Here is a 19519-nt window from a genome sequence, read left to right as displayed (position 1 = left end):
CCAATGTCAAAATACCCAGACTCGTGAACAGTGGTCGGCAAGAGCTTCGTGAACTTACACCACTTATTGCCCGAACCGCCCGTTTCTGAGCCAAAAATATCCTTTTAGAATGGGAAGAGTTACCCCAAAATATAATGCCATACGACATAACCGAATGAAAATAAGCAAAGTAGACTAATTTTCGTGTCGAACGATCACTTACTTCAGATACCTTTCGAATAATAAAAATGTTAGCATTAAGTTTTGAACAAGAACCTGAACGTGGGCTTTAATAATACGGATTATGAAATAATGTATTCTGATAGATGTAAAACAACTGTGTGGTTCAAAAGAGAGAGGGCGGGGAGAGAGAGAGAGAGAGATAGAGAGAGAGAGAGAGAGAGAGAGAGAGAGAAAGAGAGCGAGACAGAAAGAAAGAGAGAGACAGAGAGAGGGAGGCAGAGAGGTCTGCGTACAATCTGAGATGGCAATGGTCCAATGACGGAGCGTTACGAAGCCTATTGTTGGTGACGTCTCTATGGGATGCAGCTCTGGAAATAAACAATAACATGATGCAACAGCAGTTTCTCTTTCCATCTGTCTATCTCTCTATCGTTGTGTTTTCCTCTATTCTCTCTCGCTTCACTAACACAGAAAAAACCGTTACCGGAATGCCAGTTTTTGTCTTTACTGATGAACAAGTCATTTGCTATATAGAGTACCACTTTACAATTTATTAAAGTGCATTCAATATGGGCCACACATTCACGTAAAAATTTCCGCCTTCTTCTACTAAGCAAGAATTCTTTTCGGAAATCACTGCGTCACTTCCACCCATCTTACACATGAATTAGACCGTGCACTGTTACATACTGATTGTACGGCACTAGGGAAACTGTGCAAGAGTGGACAGGATTTCAGCACTTTACTATAGCTCACATTTAGTAGTTGCTGAACTATTTTGGTATCGGAAATGCGGACAACGGTTCTTCGCACTCTGATTTCTTAAAACCGTGCTGCCCACACTCCTGTCACTGTATTACACGTGAGATGCTGTCTGCTCTTGGAACCATACTTTATTATGGGTTCTAACCTGGGGCGACAACGTCAGTAAGAGCGAATGAGGCCGGCCAGCAACTTCTCTTGCTCAAGCAGTTGAAGCGTCAGAAGATGGCGTGGCTGCAATGATATCAAGAACAGCCCAAAGAATGTTTTCGTACACGCTAAAAAGACGAAGCAACTAACAGGGCCCTGTAGAGAGCAACTCGAAAAGGAGAGAATCAGGAAGATTGGGTTTAGCGTCCCGTTGACATCGAGATCTTTAGTGACGGAGCACAAGCTCGCGTTGTGTCAAGGATGAGGAAGGAAATCGGTCGTGCCTTTTCAAACGAATTATCCCGGCATATGTCTGGATCGATTTAGGTAAATCATTGAAAACCTAAATCTGGATGGCTGGACGCGTGTTTGAACCGCCGTCCTCCCGAATACGAATCCAGTGTGACAACCAGCGATTCGTAATACCAGCGTCGAGAACTAATTCATGTCAGTAGCAGACGACAGAAAGTTGTTCTGCCAGTGAATGTGGTTACGGTGTGCTGAGGCCTTTACGTTGCTGGCTTCCATCACCACAAGCCTCAAGTGATAGAAGGGATAACATAGAATTCTGGCTCAAGTACGTTCCAGCTGGCCGAACTTTCTGGGAGTTAGTCTGTGGTATGACGAATATCTTTTCTGTTCAGACGAGGCTGCCAGGCTGCCTCTGTGGAGATCGATAACAGTCCCTATTCTCCAGATCACTTCATTACCAGACCACAAAGGGACAGCACAAGCCCAGATATCTGGGGTTGGACGAGGAAGTGCAGAAACGGATGCTCTTGGAGGAATCACTCAGGTTTTAGAAAAACGTTCAGTGTAAACCGTTCGATCTTCTTGTCAGGAAGAATGGAAGCCTGGCATCGACTTAATGTAGGACGACTACACCATACACAGGGGTACCGGCATTGCTACGGCACTTAAATTAAATCGAACAGGTTTGGGCACCGATGTTTCGAACTTGGAACACTGTCTGAAAGGGCTTCATGGACTCTTATGGTTTGGCCGTTTGAGAGAGGTTTCGGGGACGATAGCATCTTTCTTAATCCCTCATCTCATCCTTCCCCGATACAGCAACGAAGATTTGGACAATAAGATGTTTAGAGCACCTATAGTAACTCCAAGCCACTTTGACCAATCATGAGCCGTGGCGACGTCAATTCACGGCCATTGGCTTGAGAGCACTACGTCCTAAGCGCGGGTTTCTTAAATACTGTGTCACAGTCAGTCAACATTCTGCTACATCGGTATAGCCCATCTCAGATGTGCATCTACAGAATCACTCACATCCACACACACACACACACACACACACACACACACACACACACACACACATTTAGAGCTCCCAATAATACCTCAGAATTTTACCAGTCATTAAAATGAGACAGCCAATCGCAGATCGCATCCCAGCATTCTACTGGCAATTAAAACAAAACGGCCAATCAATATGAAGTCGGCATCTTGGAAATCTTTAAAAGAATCCAAATGATCTAAATTTTGCACCATGTTCAAAAGCATCCGAGTGGCTTGAATTTTCCATTAATTGGCACCACGTTCAAAAGTATCTGATCTATTTGAATTTTGTATAAGTTGGCACCATGCTCAGAGGTTGTCAGGATCATCTACACATGATTGTCGAATGCTACCTGTGCTTGATGGAGGTGGGGAAAGGAGCAGTTGCGTCGTTCAGTAGATGCTGGCTGCCAGACTGTGATATCTTTGATCGAAAACGATGGCCATTTATACTAGTCCAGTGTGTAACTGCTTAGCTGAGGATCTGCTTTCGACCACATAGACCATAACAAACATGTAGCTTGGAGGTGTAGTAACTAACCTGCTGTAGTCATTTTGCCTTTGTGCTGTGTGGTCGTTATTGCATTGCTGGCCCATTGCCTGGCCCACAATGAACCAGTCTTCTGGTGGCTTTGCTGCATCTGACGTGACAATGGTGGTCAGCTCCCAGCTCATATGCTCGGTAGCACCTAGAACTAGTGGCCGTGCTACAACACACGTATCGCTTATCATAAAATGCAAGTATACAGAGTGTTACGAAAAGGTACGGCCAAACTTTCAGGAAACATTCCTCACACACAAAGAAAGAAAATGTGTTATGTGGACATGTGTCCGGAAACGCTTTATTTCCATGTTAGAGCTCATTTTAGTTTCGTCAGTATGTTCTTCCACCTACGCTCAATGGAGCACGTTATCATGAATTCATACGTGATACTCTACCTGTGCTGCTAGAACATGTGCCTTTACAAGTACGACACAACATGTGGTTCATGCACGATGGAGCTCCTGCACATTTCAGTCGAAGTGTTCGTACGCTTCTCAACAACAGATTCGGTGACCGATGGATTGGTAGAGGCGGACCAATTCCATGGCCTCCACGCTCTCCTGACCTCAACCCTCTTTACTTTCATTTATGGGGGCATTTGAAAGCTCTTGTCTACGCAAACCCGGTACCAAATGCAGAGACTCTTCGTGCTCGTATTGTGGACGGCTGTGATACAATACGCCATTCTCCAGGGCTGCACCAGCACATCAGGGATTCCATGCGACGGAGGGTGGATGCATGTATCCTCGCTAACGGAGGACATTTTGAACATTTCCTGTAACAAAGTGTTTGAAGTCACGCTGGTATGTTCTGTTGCTGTGTGTTTCCATGCCATGAGTAATGGGATTTGAAGAGAAGTAATAAAATGAGCTCTAACATGGAAAGTAAGCGTTTCCGGACACATGTCCACATAACATATTTTCTTTCTTTGTGTGTGAGGAATGTTTCCTGAAAGTTTGGCCGTACCTTTTTGTGACACCCTGTATTTGCAGATCTCAGATTGTGAACAAAAATTCGATCTTTACACCAAAATAAATTATTCATCAAAATAGCTAAAATTTTGAGAAAAAACATTTTATAAACGAATTTTTCTGTAACATTAAAAAAAATACCATTGATACAAATTGGTTATATTGACATAACGTACAGTTTAAGCAACGTGTCATAAAATGCATTTTAACCATGAGCTGTTTATTTGTCCCAGTAGTCAGCTACCGATTTCAGTTACAAACCATCATCCGGGATGTAGGGTGCAACAGATTAGTTAAAAACACCCCATATTTCTTTGAAGCTGAAGAGTACCGAAATTATCGAGTGGAATTGTACAAACAATTTGTCTTAGAGTACTGACAGTCATATCTTATGTCAAACAGATCGACAACTCCTATGACGTCTGTCTCTTTGACATAAGATGTGACTGTCAGTACTCTAAGACAAATTGTTTGTAGAATTACAGCCGATAATTTCGATACTATTCAGCTTCAAAGGAATATGGGTTGTTTTAAACTAATCTGCTGTACCCTACGTCCTGGATGATGGTTGATAGAAGAAACCGATGGCTGACTAATGGGGCAAATAAACAGCTGCATTTTATAAAATACTTCATGGCTCTTGAACCTCACCTTACGGAGACATTACTAAGCAGCGTATGCCGAAAAGCTTAATTTGATCATTGTACCGCAAGGAAACTAAAAGTTTCTGTATTACTGATCGAAATATATAAGGATTTGTTCTGCAACATTAAAAAACATGCACGGCGCTACCGCTTATCCAAGTTACAAATTAGAGTGCACTTGTCAGTGAGACTACTTTGATTTCTTTTGTCAAAGTAAAGCCGGTCGCGGTGGCAGAACGGTTCTAGGCGCTTCACTCCGGAGCCGCACGATCGCTACGGTCGCAGGTTCGATCCTGCCTCGGGCATGGGTGTGTGTGATGTCCTTAGGTTAGTTAGGTTTAAGTAGTTCTAAGTTCTAGGGGACTGATGACCTCAGATGTTAAGTCTCATAGTGCTCAGAACCATTTGAACCATTTGTCAAAGTAAACAACTTCATTCCCCAGTCTAAACTGTCTGTATTATTCGTGAAAAACTCGTCTTAGTTCGACTAAAATCGAAATCAAAATTAGACAAACATTTTAGTGACCGCCATGCTAGGATATTAACTTTATCTTCCGGTACAAAATGTTTGTCATGTTCTGCCGATAATGCTAACATATGCTGCCCTATAGTGGAGATTACATGACAACTAGATGAAGTAGCATACTGAACAGTAAGTAGTAACAGTCATTCATACTGGGAAGAAGTAGGGGTTGATATGCTTTCAAGTATCCACTTTCAACTACTTATAAATGTCAACAAACTACTATCAATTTACATTATTCAGATACTTTTGAACATGGCATAAAATTCAGATCGGTTGAATACTTTTGATCAGTATGTTCATTTGCACAAAATTCAGACTGTTAGGATACTTTTAAACACGGCCAAGACAGTGGCTTAATAGTGACTAGCTGATAAATTTTAATGGCCAGCAAAATACTGGGCTACAGTTATCCCGTTTGAATGACTGGTGAAATACTGGACTGCGATTTTGTGTGTGTGTGTGTGTGTGTGTGTGTGTGTGTGTGTGTGTGTGTGTGCGTGTGTGTGTGTGTGTGTGTGTGTGTGTGTATGTGTGTGTGCGTGTGAGTGTATGTGTGCGTTGCTGTGTGTGTGCACAAGTGAGGTGAAATTCACTGGCAGTGCATAATTTTAGCTACCGAGGCAGAAGTTTTTCTGACGAAACTACAGGTTACTACTGACACAGTATCTCGTCTTTGCAACTAGGCAGCCTGCTTGCGAGATGTCATGCGTTCAACGTTATTGAATCTACATGAGTGCACCAACGTTCAAGCTCAGTCAAAGTCACCTGGAGTCTCTGTAGTCATTTTACTCGTCTTATTGTCCAAAACTTCTTTGGTGTTCCAAGGAGGGGTGAGAAGAGGGCCCAAGAAAAATGCTGTCGTCACCTAGCGCTCTCCCACATCGCAAAAACACAATGCTGGAGAATCCATCGAGATGTTTCAGACGCTAGTCCCAGTCTTAAAACATAGGTGCCCAAACCTGCACGGCTTGGTTTAATTCAGGAGGCTTTGCAGGCCGTTGCAATGCCGATACAACTGTCTGCCTGTGCAGTTAATTCCGACCTGTGCACGCTGTTGTCATTCTCCACGAGGTGGATCACAAGCATCTCTTCTGCCGGATAAGGGAGTTAAAAACGATTGGCAGTGTACATTCTTTTAAAACGTTAGTGATTACTCCGAGAGCGTCCTAGGTGAAATTTCTATCAGTTCCCTCTCTCCACCCGATAGTCGTCCAGCTACAAATATCCGGGCTGATGCTGTCACAATGTGCCGTAGTGGCGAAGTGATTTGGAGAAAAGGGAGTGTTGCCGGGTCGCCACACAGACCATCTGCCGTTCTGACGAAAAATTTCCGTCGGTCCTTACCACTAAGTACTAGAAATTTTCGCCAGCAGAAGGGGTACTGCTGACTGTTCTGGACTGTTCTGTCCTTGGACCCTTGTGGGGATGAAAACCAACAGCGTTAAGGCGTCAGCAGACAGTAACCGCATACATTGGCTGGCATATACAGCTTTCTGTCCGTTTCTGTATCTAGCATGAATGAATTCTCGACGCTGGCATATCAGAAGGCTCTCTATTGGTCCCTCTCAGTTGCTTCGTCTTTTTGGGGAGTACTAAATCATTCTTGATATCTTCCTACTTCTATTCACGTTTTCATAATTACCAGTTATTTGAGACTAAAAGCTACTGGCCGGCCGCATTTCCGCATACCGGCTATGTAGCCCCTAGTCAGCTACTATAAAAAAGTGTGGTTAGAGGAGAAATCAGGACAAATACAGCTCCTAAAAAAAATCTGAGCACGAAGAACTGTTGTCTACGGTTCAGATATCTGATTAGTTTTTGCGGGAAGATATTTTTGATCACAGATGTACCACAGTGACTATTAAATTTCAGCTGCAATGAACTGCAGAAACCCTGTCCGCATCGAAATCAGTATAGAAAGTAGTGATGGAAAACTGACCGAAAGTTACTGTCTAACTCAGGTGTAACAATGTGGGAAGAGCCACAGTCGCTATCGGAAAGAATTCTTGTTCAGGAGAGGTCTGCACCGTGATACAGTAATGGGAGGAAATTCTGTGTAAATGTATGATTCATATTGAATGATACTTTAATAGACAGTAAAGTGATAGTTTATTTAGCAAATTAATTATTCATTAATAAGCAAAACAATTGGCATTCCGGTAACGGTTTCCTCTTTGTTCCCGTAACGAGTGAGATAGAGAGAAAGAGAGCGATAGGAACAGAGAGAGAAAGAGACGGATAGAGAGAGAGAGAAAAGGTGTGTGCGTGAGAGAGAGAAAGAGACACCGCTATTAGGCTACGTTATTCGTTATTTACGAAAGTCTTCTTCGATATTTGTATTGTAATTCCATTAAAATTGTATTGAATTTTCACAAGGATGATACTGACAATTATGTCGGTTCGTTTGTACTAAGAATGGTGTATGCTAGGCCTTCAAAGAAAGAAAAACATTAACTATGCAACTTCACTTTTTCGAGGTGATAATTTATACATTATGACTACCTCTTGTATCTTTGTAACACTCTTTATATCTCTGATACAGTGTCATAAATGCATTAAAATTTTTACAAAACTATTTTAGAATAAGACAAGATCAGTGTCATCATACTTAATACACATGGCAACAAGTGTGAAGTACACTCTACAGTAAAAAAGTATTATACAGACTACAGGTGATTTAATGGTTTATGTTGGATGTGGTATTATTCATTAATTCATTCAGTCAGACACTGGATTTCGTCAATAGTAACGTGAAGGAGGTTTTTCATGGATGTAGAACGAATCACCCCCGTCGGAGGTTCGAGCCCTCCCTTTGGCATGGGTGTGTGTGTGTGTGTGTGTGTGTTGTCCTTAGCGTAAGTTAGTTTTAGATTATGTAGTGTGTAAGCCTAGGGACCGATGACCTGAGCAGTTTGGTCCCATAGAACTTACCACAAATTTCCAATTTAGAGCGAATCACGTTGTACACAAGCAGGGTGAAGGATCCGTTGACGATGACCTCTGCAGAGATTACTAACCACAGATTATCACTGGCACTGTTCTACATAAATCGATAATTATGATAATTATTTCTAGGTTACTTTATGTAGGTATAATAGGAGAAAAAGAGCTACCGACGTCGAAAAATATTCGTTGCTGTTCCTCCTATACCACTCAGCTTCTGAAGTTATCTAATAGTTCAAACAAAGAATTTTAACTTTGCACAGACCACTGTTAGCTGTCTATGCAGCGTGATTCAGACGCCCCTACCTATGTGTTTTATGCAACCGGCAATGTCTTCGAAACCTACCCACAAGATATTCATATTCTCTCTCGCTACACACAAACTATTAGTCCTACAGAAAAAATGAACAGGATCTTTTTGTAGGAAGTTTTATATAGTTAAGTTCTGTGCTGCAATACGTTTTCGCTGGATTTCATGGTTTTGTAGTTATTCAACAAAACATCTTTGAAGCTTAATTTTGTACGTTTTTCTTGAATAATGGAGAACTAATATCTCTAGCGAAAACGTACCCCTTCACAAAATTTAACATCAAATTGTCTACAAATTTTGTGTAGGACTAATAGCGTTCGCGTACTGAGCGACAGCATATGAAAATCTTGTGCGTGTTATTTGGCGGCATTGCGGGTTGCGTAAGGTCCATAGGTATGGGCAGCCGAATAACTCTGTGTACTGGAAAAATCAGGATCTGTCTGATTATTAAAATATGAATTACGCCGAATTTACATTCCTGAGTCCAAATATTCAGGTATATTGTAGAGGGAGTTGCTGATGAGACACTGTTTCACTTTATGTTGAAATATCTGTGGATTTTTGATTTCCTGTCAGATATCTGTTGCCAATCGGTTACAGATTTTCGTCCCAGAATACAAAACTCTATTTTAAACGCCAGAGACGGATGGATAGTCTGTACGGAAAACATTTTTATGTTACATGAGCCCTGGTGTCCTGTTCCAGAGCGCCATGCTGGGAGAGAGGAATCCAGCGCTGGAGTACGCCATAGCGCGGAAGCAGGGCCCGTTCCCCTTGCTGGAGCTGCCCAGGACGACCTCTCTCCAGTCCGGTTGGTCCGCCGACTCCGTCAGCACTGCCTCCACGTGAGTCTCGACTTGTGTCTGGCCCAGACTAAAATCACCATAACCCTGAATTCTTTCAGTGTTGTACACTTAATCATGTAGGGTTGTTGTATGTGAAGTACCTCACTGAGCTCTGACAAATAAGCTGCTTGAAAAGAAAGAAAGAGTTTTGTGGTATTCTTGCAAGAGAGGCCTCGAGGGATACATCCAATCATCTAATCGCAGACGATTTGCCCTCTCCATGCACAATGGCTCTTTCGCTCACGGTGTGTGAATATCGTGCCTTGAATGTATATTTCTGGGTGTAGGTGACTCTAATAGTTGTATATGCAGGGTGCTCACAATACCTATACAGGTGTCGAGGGTTGTAGATGTAACAGATGAAGTTCTGTTAAGGAACCCGTTTCCGAAAGTATTTTGTTTGCATTTAAATAAGTTTGTAGACCAGATCAGTTTCAGCTCTCCCACTTCCCAGTATCTTCATACACTGAGGAGACGGCGCCGCCATTTGTACCCTGTCATAAGGTGGTTCTGCCTCCTGCTCACTTGTCAGTTCACCACTGAGCAGTAAGGACGACCGAGACAGTACAGTCCTAAAGTATCGATTGCACACCGACCAGCGCAGTGCCATAAAACGGCATCAGGAAGGCGGTGAACCACACGCCGATGGGAGAAGCTGGCAGCGCCACACCTCCAGTTCAGCGGCCCCCATCAACACTGACTTAACCAGCCACCCATCGCTGGTAGGCCCATTTCGGTCGCAGACTTTTAGAGCGTCAGTACTGAGTAATAGGAGGACGACACTTAGCCTGCATTCTGCGAATAGTAGTAGTGTGTAAAAGTAATTGCATAAGGACATCCAATCACATCATAACAAATAGTTGAGTTATATCTCTCTCCTTTCTAGGTTGAAAAACAGTTATGTACAGATCATTTTGGAATCCTGCCACCGGCCATCGCAACTTTTCTTCTTCCTTGTTTGTGTCATTGCTGACTACCACAATAGCTGACACAACTTAGTACAGGATGGCTGAACACACGTTAGAAGGGCACACAGAGTCGCTAATGATTTGCGGTGAGTCTGGCCATAACGACAGAACTGCACCACGCATATATCGATAGCGTTTTCGTATCAGTCCGTCACATACCATTTTCGCCAGACTGGGACGAATGTCGTAAACTGGTCCATTCGCAACTACACTTGCGTACCAAACTTAAGAAGGAAAGTAACTTTCGCATAATGTGTCTCTGCTAAGCAATACAGCTCGATGATATTTGGACCACACCTAGAAACAACTGCTAGAGTATAGCTCAGAAGGAAAATGAAACAAACATGCAGTGCCACCAAACAAAAGACAATAATTACACAATAAGTCACCGTGATTTATCATGGTCTCCTGGGTATTGCAAAAGGCATGACATGGTTCTTAATAGGCTGTGTGATCACCACAGAAGGCAATGCATGCTCTGCAACGTGTTCCCACGCTGGCCACAAGGCTGGTATCATAGGTCTTGTGACAGGACACTTCTTTCCTCCACCAGGGCCGTCCGCAGCTGCTGAATGGTTGATGGTGAATGCGGGCATGCTGCGATACATCTCCTCAACTCATCCTACATGGGGTCAGTGGGATTTAAGGGGGGGGGGGGGGACGTTCAGGGCAGACCATTTGCCAGATATCCTCTCACTCGAAGAGCTCCTCTACCCTCTTTGTCCAGCGCTGAATGCATCCCTGAAAAGACACACTGGGGAAGGTGCCAGAATCATATTGACTGGAGAGTGTACTGTGCTCAAAGATCTGCTGGTCAGTATGCTCATGCAACATTGTGCCTACGCATACCATAGCACCTGCACCATCAAAACGATCATATTCACCAATGTTCTTAGTTGCGTTACTTGTTCCCACCTATCGCCATATACGGTCCGTTGAGTCATTACCCAGACTGAGTTTCCTCTCATCAGACAAGAGCCCGTGACTGCAGCATTCGCTGATCCAACCTCTATGCTCTTGGCATCATCTCAAAACTTGTTGCTGACATCTGGGTCTAAACGGAGCACAGCATACTGGCCCTCGAGGAAAGAGACCACCCCCATGCAGTCACCATGCCACTGTGGAGCGTGAGATTGCGTGCCTTACAGTCCTTTTAAATGTGGCTGCAAATTCCACCCACTGTCTGATGTGCATCCCTTCTTGCCTGTTGTACAATACAGCGGTCATCTGCTGTTGTAGTTGACTGATGTTGACCACCACCTCTCCTCTGGGCAGCATTGCCTGTGCTTCAGAACACTCCCCTTGCATTTTAAACACAACTGCGAGCAATACAAAACTTCTGGGCTGCACTCGTCAGACTTCATCGTACTTCCAGTTTCCTTACGTTTCTTCCCCGTGTAAAGTCATCCATATGTTGTCTCTGGACCTAACGGCAGTGAACAACACCGCCACTGTGCGCTGTAACAGCTCACTGATTGACATACACCGTTTTCTCATTCGTTCAACAGTCTCCTGTTGTGGGGTCAGCCCCACCGGGCGCCGTCACGCTAACTGCAATCCATGTGACTACCAGCTTTCTATGGGAAACATCTGGCAACACCTTCCCACACATTCATTCATTTCCTTCTAGTAGTTAATACATTATGTGATCAAAAGTATCCGGACACCTGGCTGAAAATAACTGACAAGTTCGTGGCGCGCTCCATCGGTAATGCTAGAATTCAGTATGGTGTTGGCCCACCCTTAGCATTGATGACAGCTTGCAATCGCCATCCCCGAATTACTCTTCAACAGTGGGAAGATAGAAGGTGCTTAAAACATCAGTGTAGGCCTGTGCTGTGATAGTGCCACGCAAAACAACGAGGGGTGCAAGCCCCAGCCATGAAAAACACGACCACACAATAACACCACAGCCTCCGAATTTTACTGTTGGCACTACGCACACTGGCAGATGACGTTCACCGGACATTCGCCATGCCCACACCCTGCCATCGGATCACCACATTGTGTACCGTGATTCGTCACTCCATACATCGTTTACCCACTATTCAATCGTCCAATGTTTACGCTCCTTACACCAAGCGAGGCGTCGTTTGGCACTTACCGGCGTGATGTGTGACTTATGAGCAGCCGCTCGACCATGAAATCCAAGTTTTCTCACCTCCCGCCTAACTGTCAGTACTTCCAGTGGCTCCTGATGTAGTTTGGAACTCCTGTGTGATGGTCTGGATAGATGTCTGCCTATTACACATTACGATCCTCTTCAACAGTCAGCGGTCTCTGTCAGTCAACAGACGAGGTCGGCCTGTGCGTTTTTGTGCTGTACGTGTCCCTTCACGTTTCCACTTCACTATCACATGGGGAACACTGGGCCTAGGGATGTTTAGGAGTGTAGAAATCTCGTGTACAGACGTATGACACAAGTGACACCCAAGCATCTGACCACGTTCGAAGTGCGTGACTTTTGCGGAGTGCCCCATTCTGCTCTCTCATGATGTTTAATGATTACTGAGGTTGCTGATGTGGCAGCACAACGCACCTAATAAGAAAAACGTATGGTTTTTGTGGTGTCCGGATACTTTGATTACGTAGTGTATGTTATGTTGCTTTGCCTATTTCGGCCATACGTTTTGCAGTGTAGTGTATAAACGCTTTGAAAACGCGCCGCATATCGACTTTGCATAGGACGTCCTTTGTCACAATGAAGAGAACCAGACGATGTGTGCTCGAGACATGACTCATGCTATGGCCTCGGTCCGTGATACCATTTGGTGTTTGCTGCTGAGAAGCAACTCCACCATTAGCACCAAGTGAATGTGCGTGCGTTGGCTTCGGCAGATTTCCGCTATGTGTAAATTACTGTACATGGTTTCTACATCACTGTGTTGACATGTCCAAATTACAGTGCTGCGTGTTTTTTACGAATGAGGCTCATTTCACAAGAAAGACTGTTTTGCATTTGTAAAACAGACTCACTTGAGATGACAAAAATTCTCATTCCACACATTCACATCGACTTCCGGAAAGCTTCCAAGTCAATGTATGAACTGATACCATCGATCTTATTGGGCCATACGTACTTCCATGCCTCCTAATGGGTCCCAGATATTTGACATTCTTGCAAGAGGGACTGGTGGAGTTAAGGGGAGTTAGAACGGATAGACGGCTGTGGATTGCTGTGTTATCAAGGTCATGTTCAGGAGAGGATGGGCACCAGGTTGAGGATGTTGAAACAAAGCCTGAGAGACAAGAAACTTTCTAATGGTAAAACCATAAGAGACAGGCTGACAGACAAAGTGATTGATGAACTACTGCAGTATTATGGGATGGGCGTCAGAAATAATACTGAGGATTTGTTGAAAATGAAGCAGGCAGTATGGGCTGCCTTCTTCCACAGACTTTCAACTGATGAAAAACCAGTACACCACCTTAGCCCTTCCGGACCTGATTCATGAAGCAATTACTGCAATGCCCAGTATGCAAATAGTTCATACAGCCATAAACATTCCATCCCAGGAGCAGTCATGGATATCATAAAACCTATTTACAGAGAACTGGCAAATCCTGAATTACTGAAGAAGTCAGACTAAAATCCCAATGAGTCGTTCAATAAATCTTTTTGTTGGAATGTAGGCACTAACGTGGGGGTCAGTGATGCTGTTATTGCTTGGCGAAATTGGTAGGGTGAAAGTGCTGCAGCATATGGGAATTAATCATGGAGCAAACTGCATCAGAGAACTTGAATGGATGGACAAGGTTCGCAGTGATAAAGCAGATGCAACACAGTTGGCCACTAAGGAGTTCATAAAGAACAAAAGAAAAAAAACTTGGGAAAAGATTAAGATGATGATATACAGTATGGTGCATGTTGCTTCTGAGTGACTAAAAATAAAAAAAATTAAGCATATATTATGTGAGTTACAGGCTTTTGAAACTTTAGAAGCCGTTCCTGAAAATTTATATTTTCTGTTGCATTTTTCCATATATCGCACAAACCACTTCGAGTAGAGTATTAAAATTATCAGGGAGCAATAACATACGTATCCTGAGTCTACAAAACTAAAAGAAGAACATAATGTTATGAATAATTAAAATTATTCAGGATGACGTACAAAAAAGTACACAAAATTTTAACCATGTAATTAAAAAATTTTGTTGCCGAAAGCAGTGGCTGAAATGCAATTATTGTAGTTTAGTAGACTCAGAACATACAGTTTAATGTCCTGTAAACGTTTCATGTCAATGGCTACAGTGTTTCCTGAAATACAGGGAAACCAAGCCACTAAATTTAACATTGTCAGGACAGGGTGATCCAACTCCCCTTAATGGAAGTTCTACCACTATCGCTCCATCAGAACATGTGATTCTAACATCATAATGCACCCACATCTTGCACATGTCATCCTTGAACATTTGAATTATACACAATGAAAGGTGGGTAGGTCAAGGTACACCTGCTGCTTGGCTAACAGGGTCGCCATATTTAATTCCTCTCAACCTTTTATGTGGGGCTATATGAAGAGTGCTGTGTAAGAGATTCTGTACCATCGTCATAACATCTCCTTGCACGAGTTCTGACAGCAGCAACAGTTATTCAGCACACACCAGGCCTTCTGGACTGTGCGTATATATGCATGCGGAAATGTAATAACAAGACATGGGGATCAGGGAGTGGTGGCTACTGAGCCCATAGAAGTAAAACACAGTTAACCTGTATTTCAACGAACATTAAGCCTGTAAACGCCAGTAATAAATACACTTAACAAATAAAACCATTAACATGTACTCATATATCTTAAATGAATGACGAAGAAACAATCTATTTCACACCTCAGTATTGTGGTTTAATCATTTTTTAAATAGTCTAGTATTTTAAACGAAGCCTGTGATCAGAATTTATTTAAAAGGGCCAATTAAGAAAATTATTCAAAGAAATTTTTAGCAAACACAATTTTTAGGAAATATAAAAATGTAGAAAGGTCTTAAGAAACCTTTTAAAAACACAAGAAAAATTACAAACCATTATGAAATCGTAAAAACAAACGGATCATCACCAATTCAATCAATATTTCATAAGCAAAGAACCTTTTCACAAAGTGAATCTATTTAAATAAATTTATAAACTACATTCAAAATACCAGGTATGCACCGCCCCACTAATGGGCATGCAAAGCCAGCCGCGCCATAGAACAGGGCGCGTAACAATAGCAAAATACGGTGTTTCAGAAACAAATGATTCAAATGACTCTGAGCACTATGGGACTTAACTTCTGAGGTCATCAGTCCCCTATAACTTAGAACTACTTAAACCTAACTAACCTAAGGACATCACACACATCCATGCCCGAGGCAGGATTCGAACCTGCGACCGTAACGGTCGCGCAGCTCCAGACTGTAGCGTCTAGAGCCGTTCGGCCACGACGGCCGGCAAACAGAGACAGATCAATCAGTTTTAAGCTTGTGACATTCTGAGAAAGGAAGTGACACAACTAAATACTCATTGCCTTAAAATAAACGTGATCCATATTTACGAATTGCTGGGTAAGAGGTGCTGCACATTTAAATGTGCTAATGGCAAAGACTTCCCCTTTTAATAAAACGTGACCAGTACTTGAAGCTAAAACAGTTACTCAATACACCAGTGATAGATGCTGTACAGTTAAATTTACCAACGACAAACATTTTGCCTCTTAATAAAACAAAACCATTTACTAAACGAAAACACATTTATTCAGCGCATGGGTGAGCGGTGCAGCACAATTAAATTTACTAAGGATATGAAACACAAATCAGTGGACATAATTACAGCACCATTTTTAAAAGGCGGAATAACTGCTCAGCAGTGGTGCCTACTAACTCTTACCGAACAAAATTTTAGCCCAGGATTGAACGATGGAAGTACCCTTTAGTACGGATCACTATCACAACTGGTATGTAACCAGATATTACCATGTCAAACTAACCCCAAACACAACATGCCGTAAGGTGGCTCGCCATTTTCAAAGTGACGTCAGTATGGATGTAGCCAGCCATTCGATAAGCAACGGGAAGCAGACAGGCTGTCTCAGTAACACAGGCTTACTCACACAGCAAGAGGAACCACAATATGCGACCACCTACGGTTGATTCTCTGTCACACACTGCCAGTATGTAGAACAGCGACCAGCTCTTCCACACGACCCTCTCTAACGTCCACAGTGTCTCCCGTGACCAACCGTCCACTCATGACTTCCGCCGTGTGAGCACTCTCTCATGTGGTACCCATGTGCTGGTACTTCTCAAGAGAGCCTCCCATTCCGGAACATGAAACTCAACGCCCCGTGAAAGACATACTCTGCCCGTGAGTACCGATGTGGATTTACCCCCCCCCCCCCCCCCACCCCCGCCCCCCTTCGTAACCGAAACCCGGAAAGCAACCCGAGTTGCTTGCTTCATCATAACCTCGATACTGCTTTCAACGTTGCTACATTTCACTTGACTCAATTGTCCCCTGATCTTTCTTGTAGCATTCAAATCTTGGAGCAAGAGGCTGACAGTCAACAGCCGCATTACAACTACACATAGTCCGCGAAACAGGAGCAACAGCCAGCCGTGGAGGCCGAGCGGTTCTAGGCGCTATAGTCTGGAACTGCACGATCGCTGCGGTCGCAGGTTCGAATCCTGCCTAGAGCACGGATGCGTGTGATGTCCTCAGGTTACTTAGGTTTAGGTATTTCTAAGTTCTAGGGGACTGATAACCTCAGAAGTTAAGTCCCATAGTGCTCAGAGCCATTTGAACCATTTTTGTAGCAACATGTTGCCTGTCATTACTTGCGCCCACTTACTTTCCTCCCAAAAGATCTTAAGATGTACATGATCAACAACCGCCAATGTAACTGCCCACCTCCCTCAAATCTTACGTTCGTCTCTTTTTCTGGTGTGCAAGACTGATGTTCTTCCTCACAATTTCCCACTTCCTCAACGTCGACTGCATCAGTGTGCTGCAGAAGTACATCATTTAACAGCTTCATTTTGGATTGAGGAGATCTGAGCGGGAAGGCAAGCATGAATTATGCGGGCATTGTGATACCTGCTTCATGGCTGGCAGTATTGAAAGCAGACGAAAGCTCATCGATTTATCCCAACATTCATGAGATCAGGAAGGCCAAGGTTTCCTTTAATGTTTCCAGCAAAGGACGGCTGGAGATAGTATAGCTTAGTGGTTATATGAGAGATACCATGACTGAAACAGAATCTCTTATATTCTCTTGAGGTTAAAGCGGGAACATTATCGCTCACCAAAATCTTTGGGGGTCCGAAACTAGCAAATATCTCCTCGAGATGCTGAACACTGGTAGCCATGGTCACCGCCTTATTAGATGTCAACCAGATGAATCTAAATAATGTGTCAACAACCACAAAAATAAAACGATTACCACTCTTCTTTCGTAGCAGTGGACCTAAATAATCAAAAATAGTTCAAATGGCTCTGAGCGCTATGGGACTTAACAGCTATGGTCATTTGTCCCCTAGAACTTAGAACTACTTAAACTTAAGGACATCACACAACACCCAGTCATAACGAGGCAGAGAACATCCCTAATAGAAGAGATAGACATGATCCAGCGAAAAGCAGCGCGATTCGTCATAGGGACATTTAGTCAGCGCGAGAGCGTTACGGAGATGCTGAACAAGCTCCAGTGGCGGACACTTCAAGAAAGGCGTTACGCAATACGGAGAGGTTTATTATCGAAATTACGAGAGAGCACATTCCGGGAAGAGATGGGCAACATATTACTACCGCCCACATATATCTCGCGTAATGATCACAACGAAAAGATCCGAGAAATTAGAGCAAATACGGAGACTTACAAGCAGTCGTTCTTTCCACGCACAATTCGTGAATGGAACAGGGAAGGGGGGATCAGATAGTGGTACAATAAGTACCCTCCGCCACACACCGTAAGGTGGCTCGCGGAGTATAGATGTAGATGTAGATGTAGATGGAACCCCACCGGGAATAGAACCCGGGAACCCGGGCGTGGGAAGCGAGAACGCTGCCGCACGACCACGAGCTGCGGACCCTAAATAATCAATAAATGGCTTGTTCATTGGTTGATAATACCTTGTCGGTTGCAACAATCCATGTTTGGTTTTGCTATTGAAATTAGCCACCATTCATTGCTCACACTGTGCCATGAGCCTCTGGATATCAATGTCCATTCCTTTCCATGTTACTTGTTCCTCAGTCTTAAGCTTTGTTTTCTCGAAGCCAAGATGCCCCCACACATCGAATGGTGAAAATACTCAGAGATAGAAGTCACCAGCACTCTGGTAGACAGAATTTCGCTTTGCCACCGTAACGTGAGTGAAAACACTAGATTCCCGTTTGCCAAAGGGTAAACCCCTAGTTCATCGGCCTGTTCCGAACTCCGCCCTATGCCGTCTTGAGATCTTCCTTTTGCCTCTACTTGAGGTCTGTAAACGGTGATGGTATCTTGGATAGGACCACTGATACTATCAGAGGATCGGCTCTCTCATCCTGATTGGGGCCTACCACAGTCTTCTCAAACATTTCTTGAATGCATCGCACATGGGTTTCTACCTTTCCCTAATATGAGGCACGTTCTTCTACCACTGAAATGCGACAGGGGGACTTGGGGATCCGTGAGTGGGAGCCCACAGAAGCAAACAACCAGTCAATAATCTTTATTTCATACAACACCCAGCGCATACACGCCAGTAATAAGTACACTTTACAATTACTACCATCAACATTGTCGATATGAATGTATCGCATGTGTCGGAGATAAACCTAGCACAACGAACAACATGGTTGAACCCGGAGCATCTCCTGTAGAGTTTACAGGTCAGACCTCACACCCAAATCTCCAGATCAGTACCAAACATTAGACGTCGATGGAGTATCAACCACAACTCCGGTTCACTTCGTACTATGTGCTGTCGTCCAACAGAACGGGCGTAAAAGTTAATTAAAAGTAACACCAGGTTTACGGAGCAAAGGAAAAACATAACTGTGAATAACTAACGAGTGTAGCTTTCGGGGGAAGTTGGTAAAGCGTTATATCGTCGTACCAAGCGTTCTGTGTTCACACCCTAATGACGACAATTTTTAAGGTATTATGAGTGAAATGTTTTATGAGACTATTAATACTTCTGCATGTGTGATGCAATTGTTGCTTTATCCTCTGTTATGATTGTTTATGTTTATTCTGTGAGTTGTCGCACTGTTATCACGAGTTGTCGCACATGCTGGACAGAACACAACACCTGTCTATATACATGTACTCTATTGGTTTGCTGCTTTCAACTAACGAAGCGAACAGTGACTGCCAAAAGAACAGTGCTACAAACACTGAAATGTCCTTTTTCGTGTCAGGAAAATGTTCTCTCATATAAGA

The 19519-nt window shown here is 43.4% G+C and overlaps 1 protein-coding gene across 1 annotated transcript in view; it reads left to right on the top strand.

Annotated features, from left to right (window-relative positions):
* The window catches only part of LOC124605711 (proton-coupled amino acid transporter-like protein pathetic), a 134532-nt gene that overhangs the window by 15939 nt on the left and 99074 nt on the right, over positions 1–19519 (top strand). Inside the window, exon 2 of the mRNA XM_047137585.1 lies at positions 9011–9150. Within this exon, the coding sequence (XP_046993541.1) occupies positions 9017–9150 (134 nt within the window). The 5' untranslated portion in view covers positions 9011–9016. The remainder of the gene's footprint in view (positions 1–9010; positions 9151–19519) is intronic.

Source organism: Schistocerca americana, chromosome 3 (genome assembly GCF_021461395.2).
Source record: "Schistocerca americana isolate TAMUIC-IGC-003095 chromosome 3, iqSchAmer2.1, whole genome shotgun sequence".
Classification (NCBI taxonomy): Eukaryota; Metazoa; Arthropoda; class Insecta; order Orthoptera; family Acrididae; genus Schistocerca; species Schistocerca americana.
Note: the sequence above shows the minus strand (reverse complement) of the source record. Positions and strands in the feature narration are given on the sequence as shown.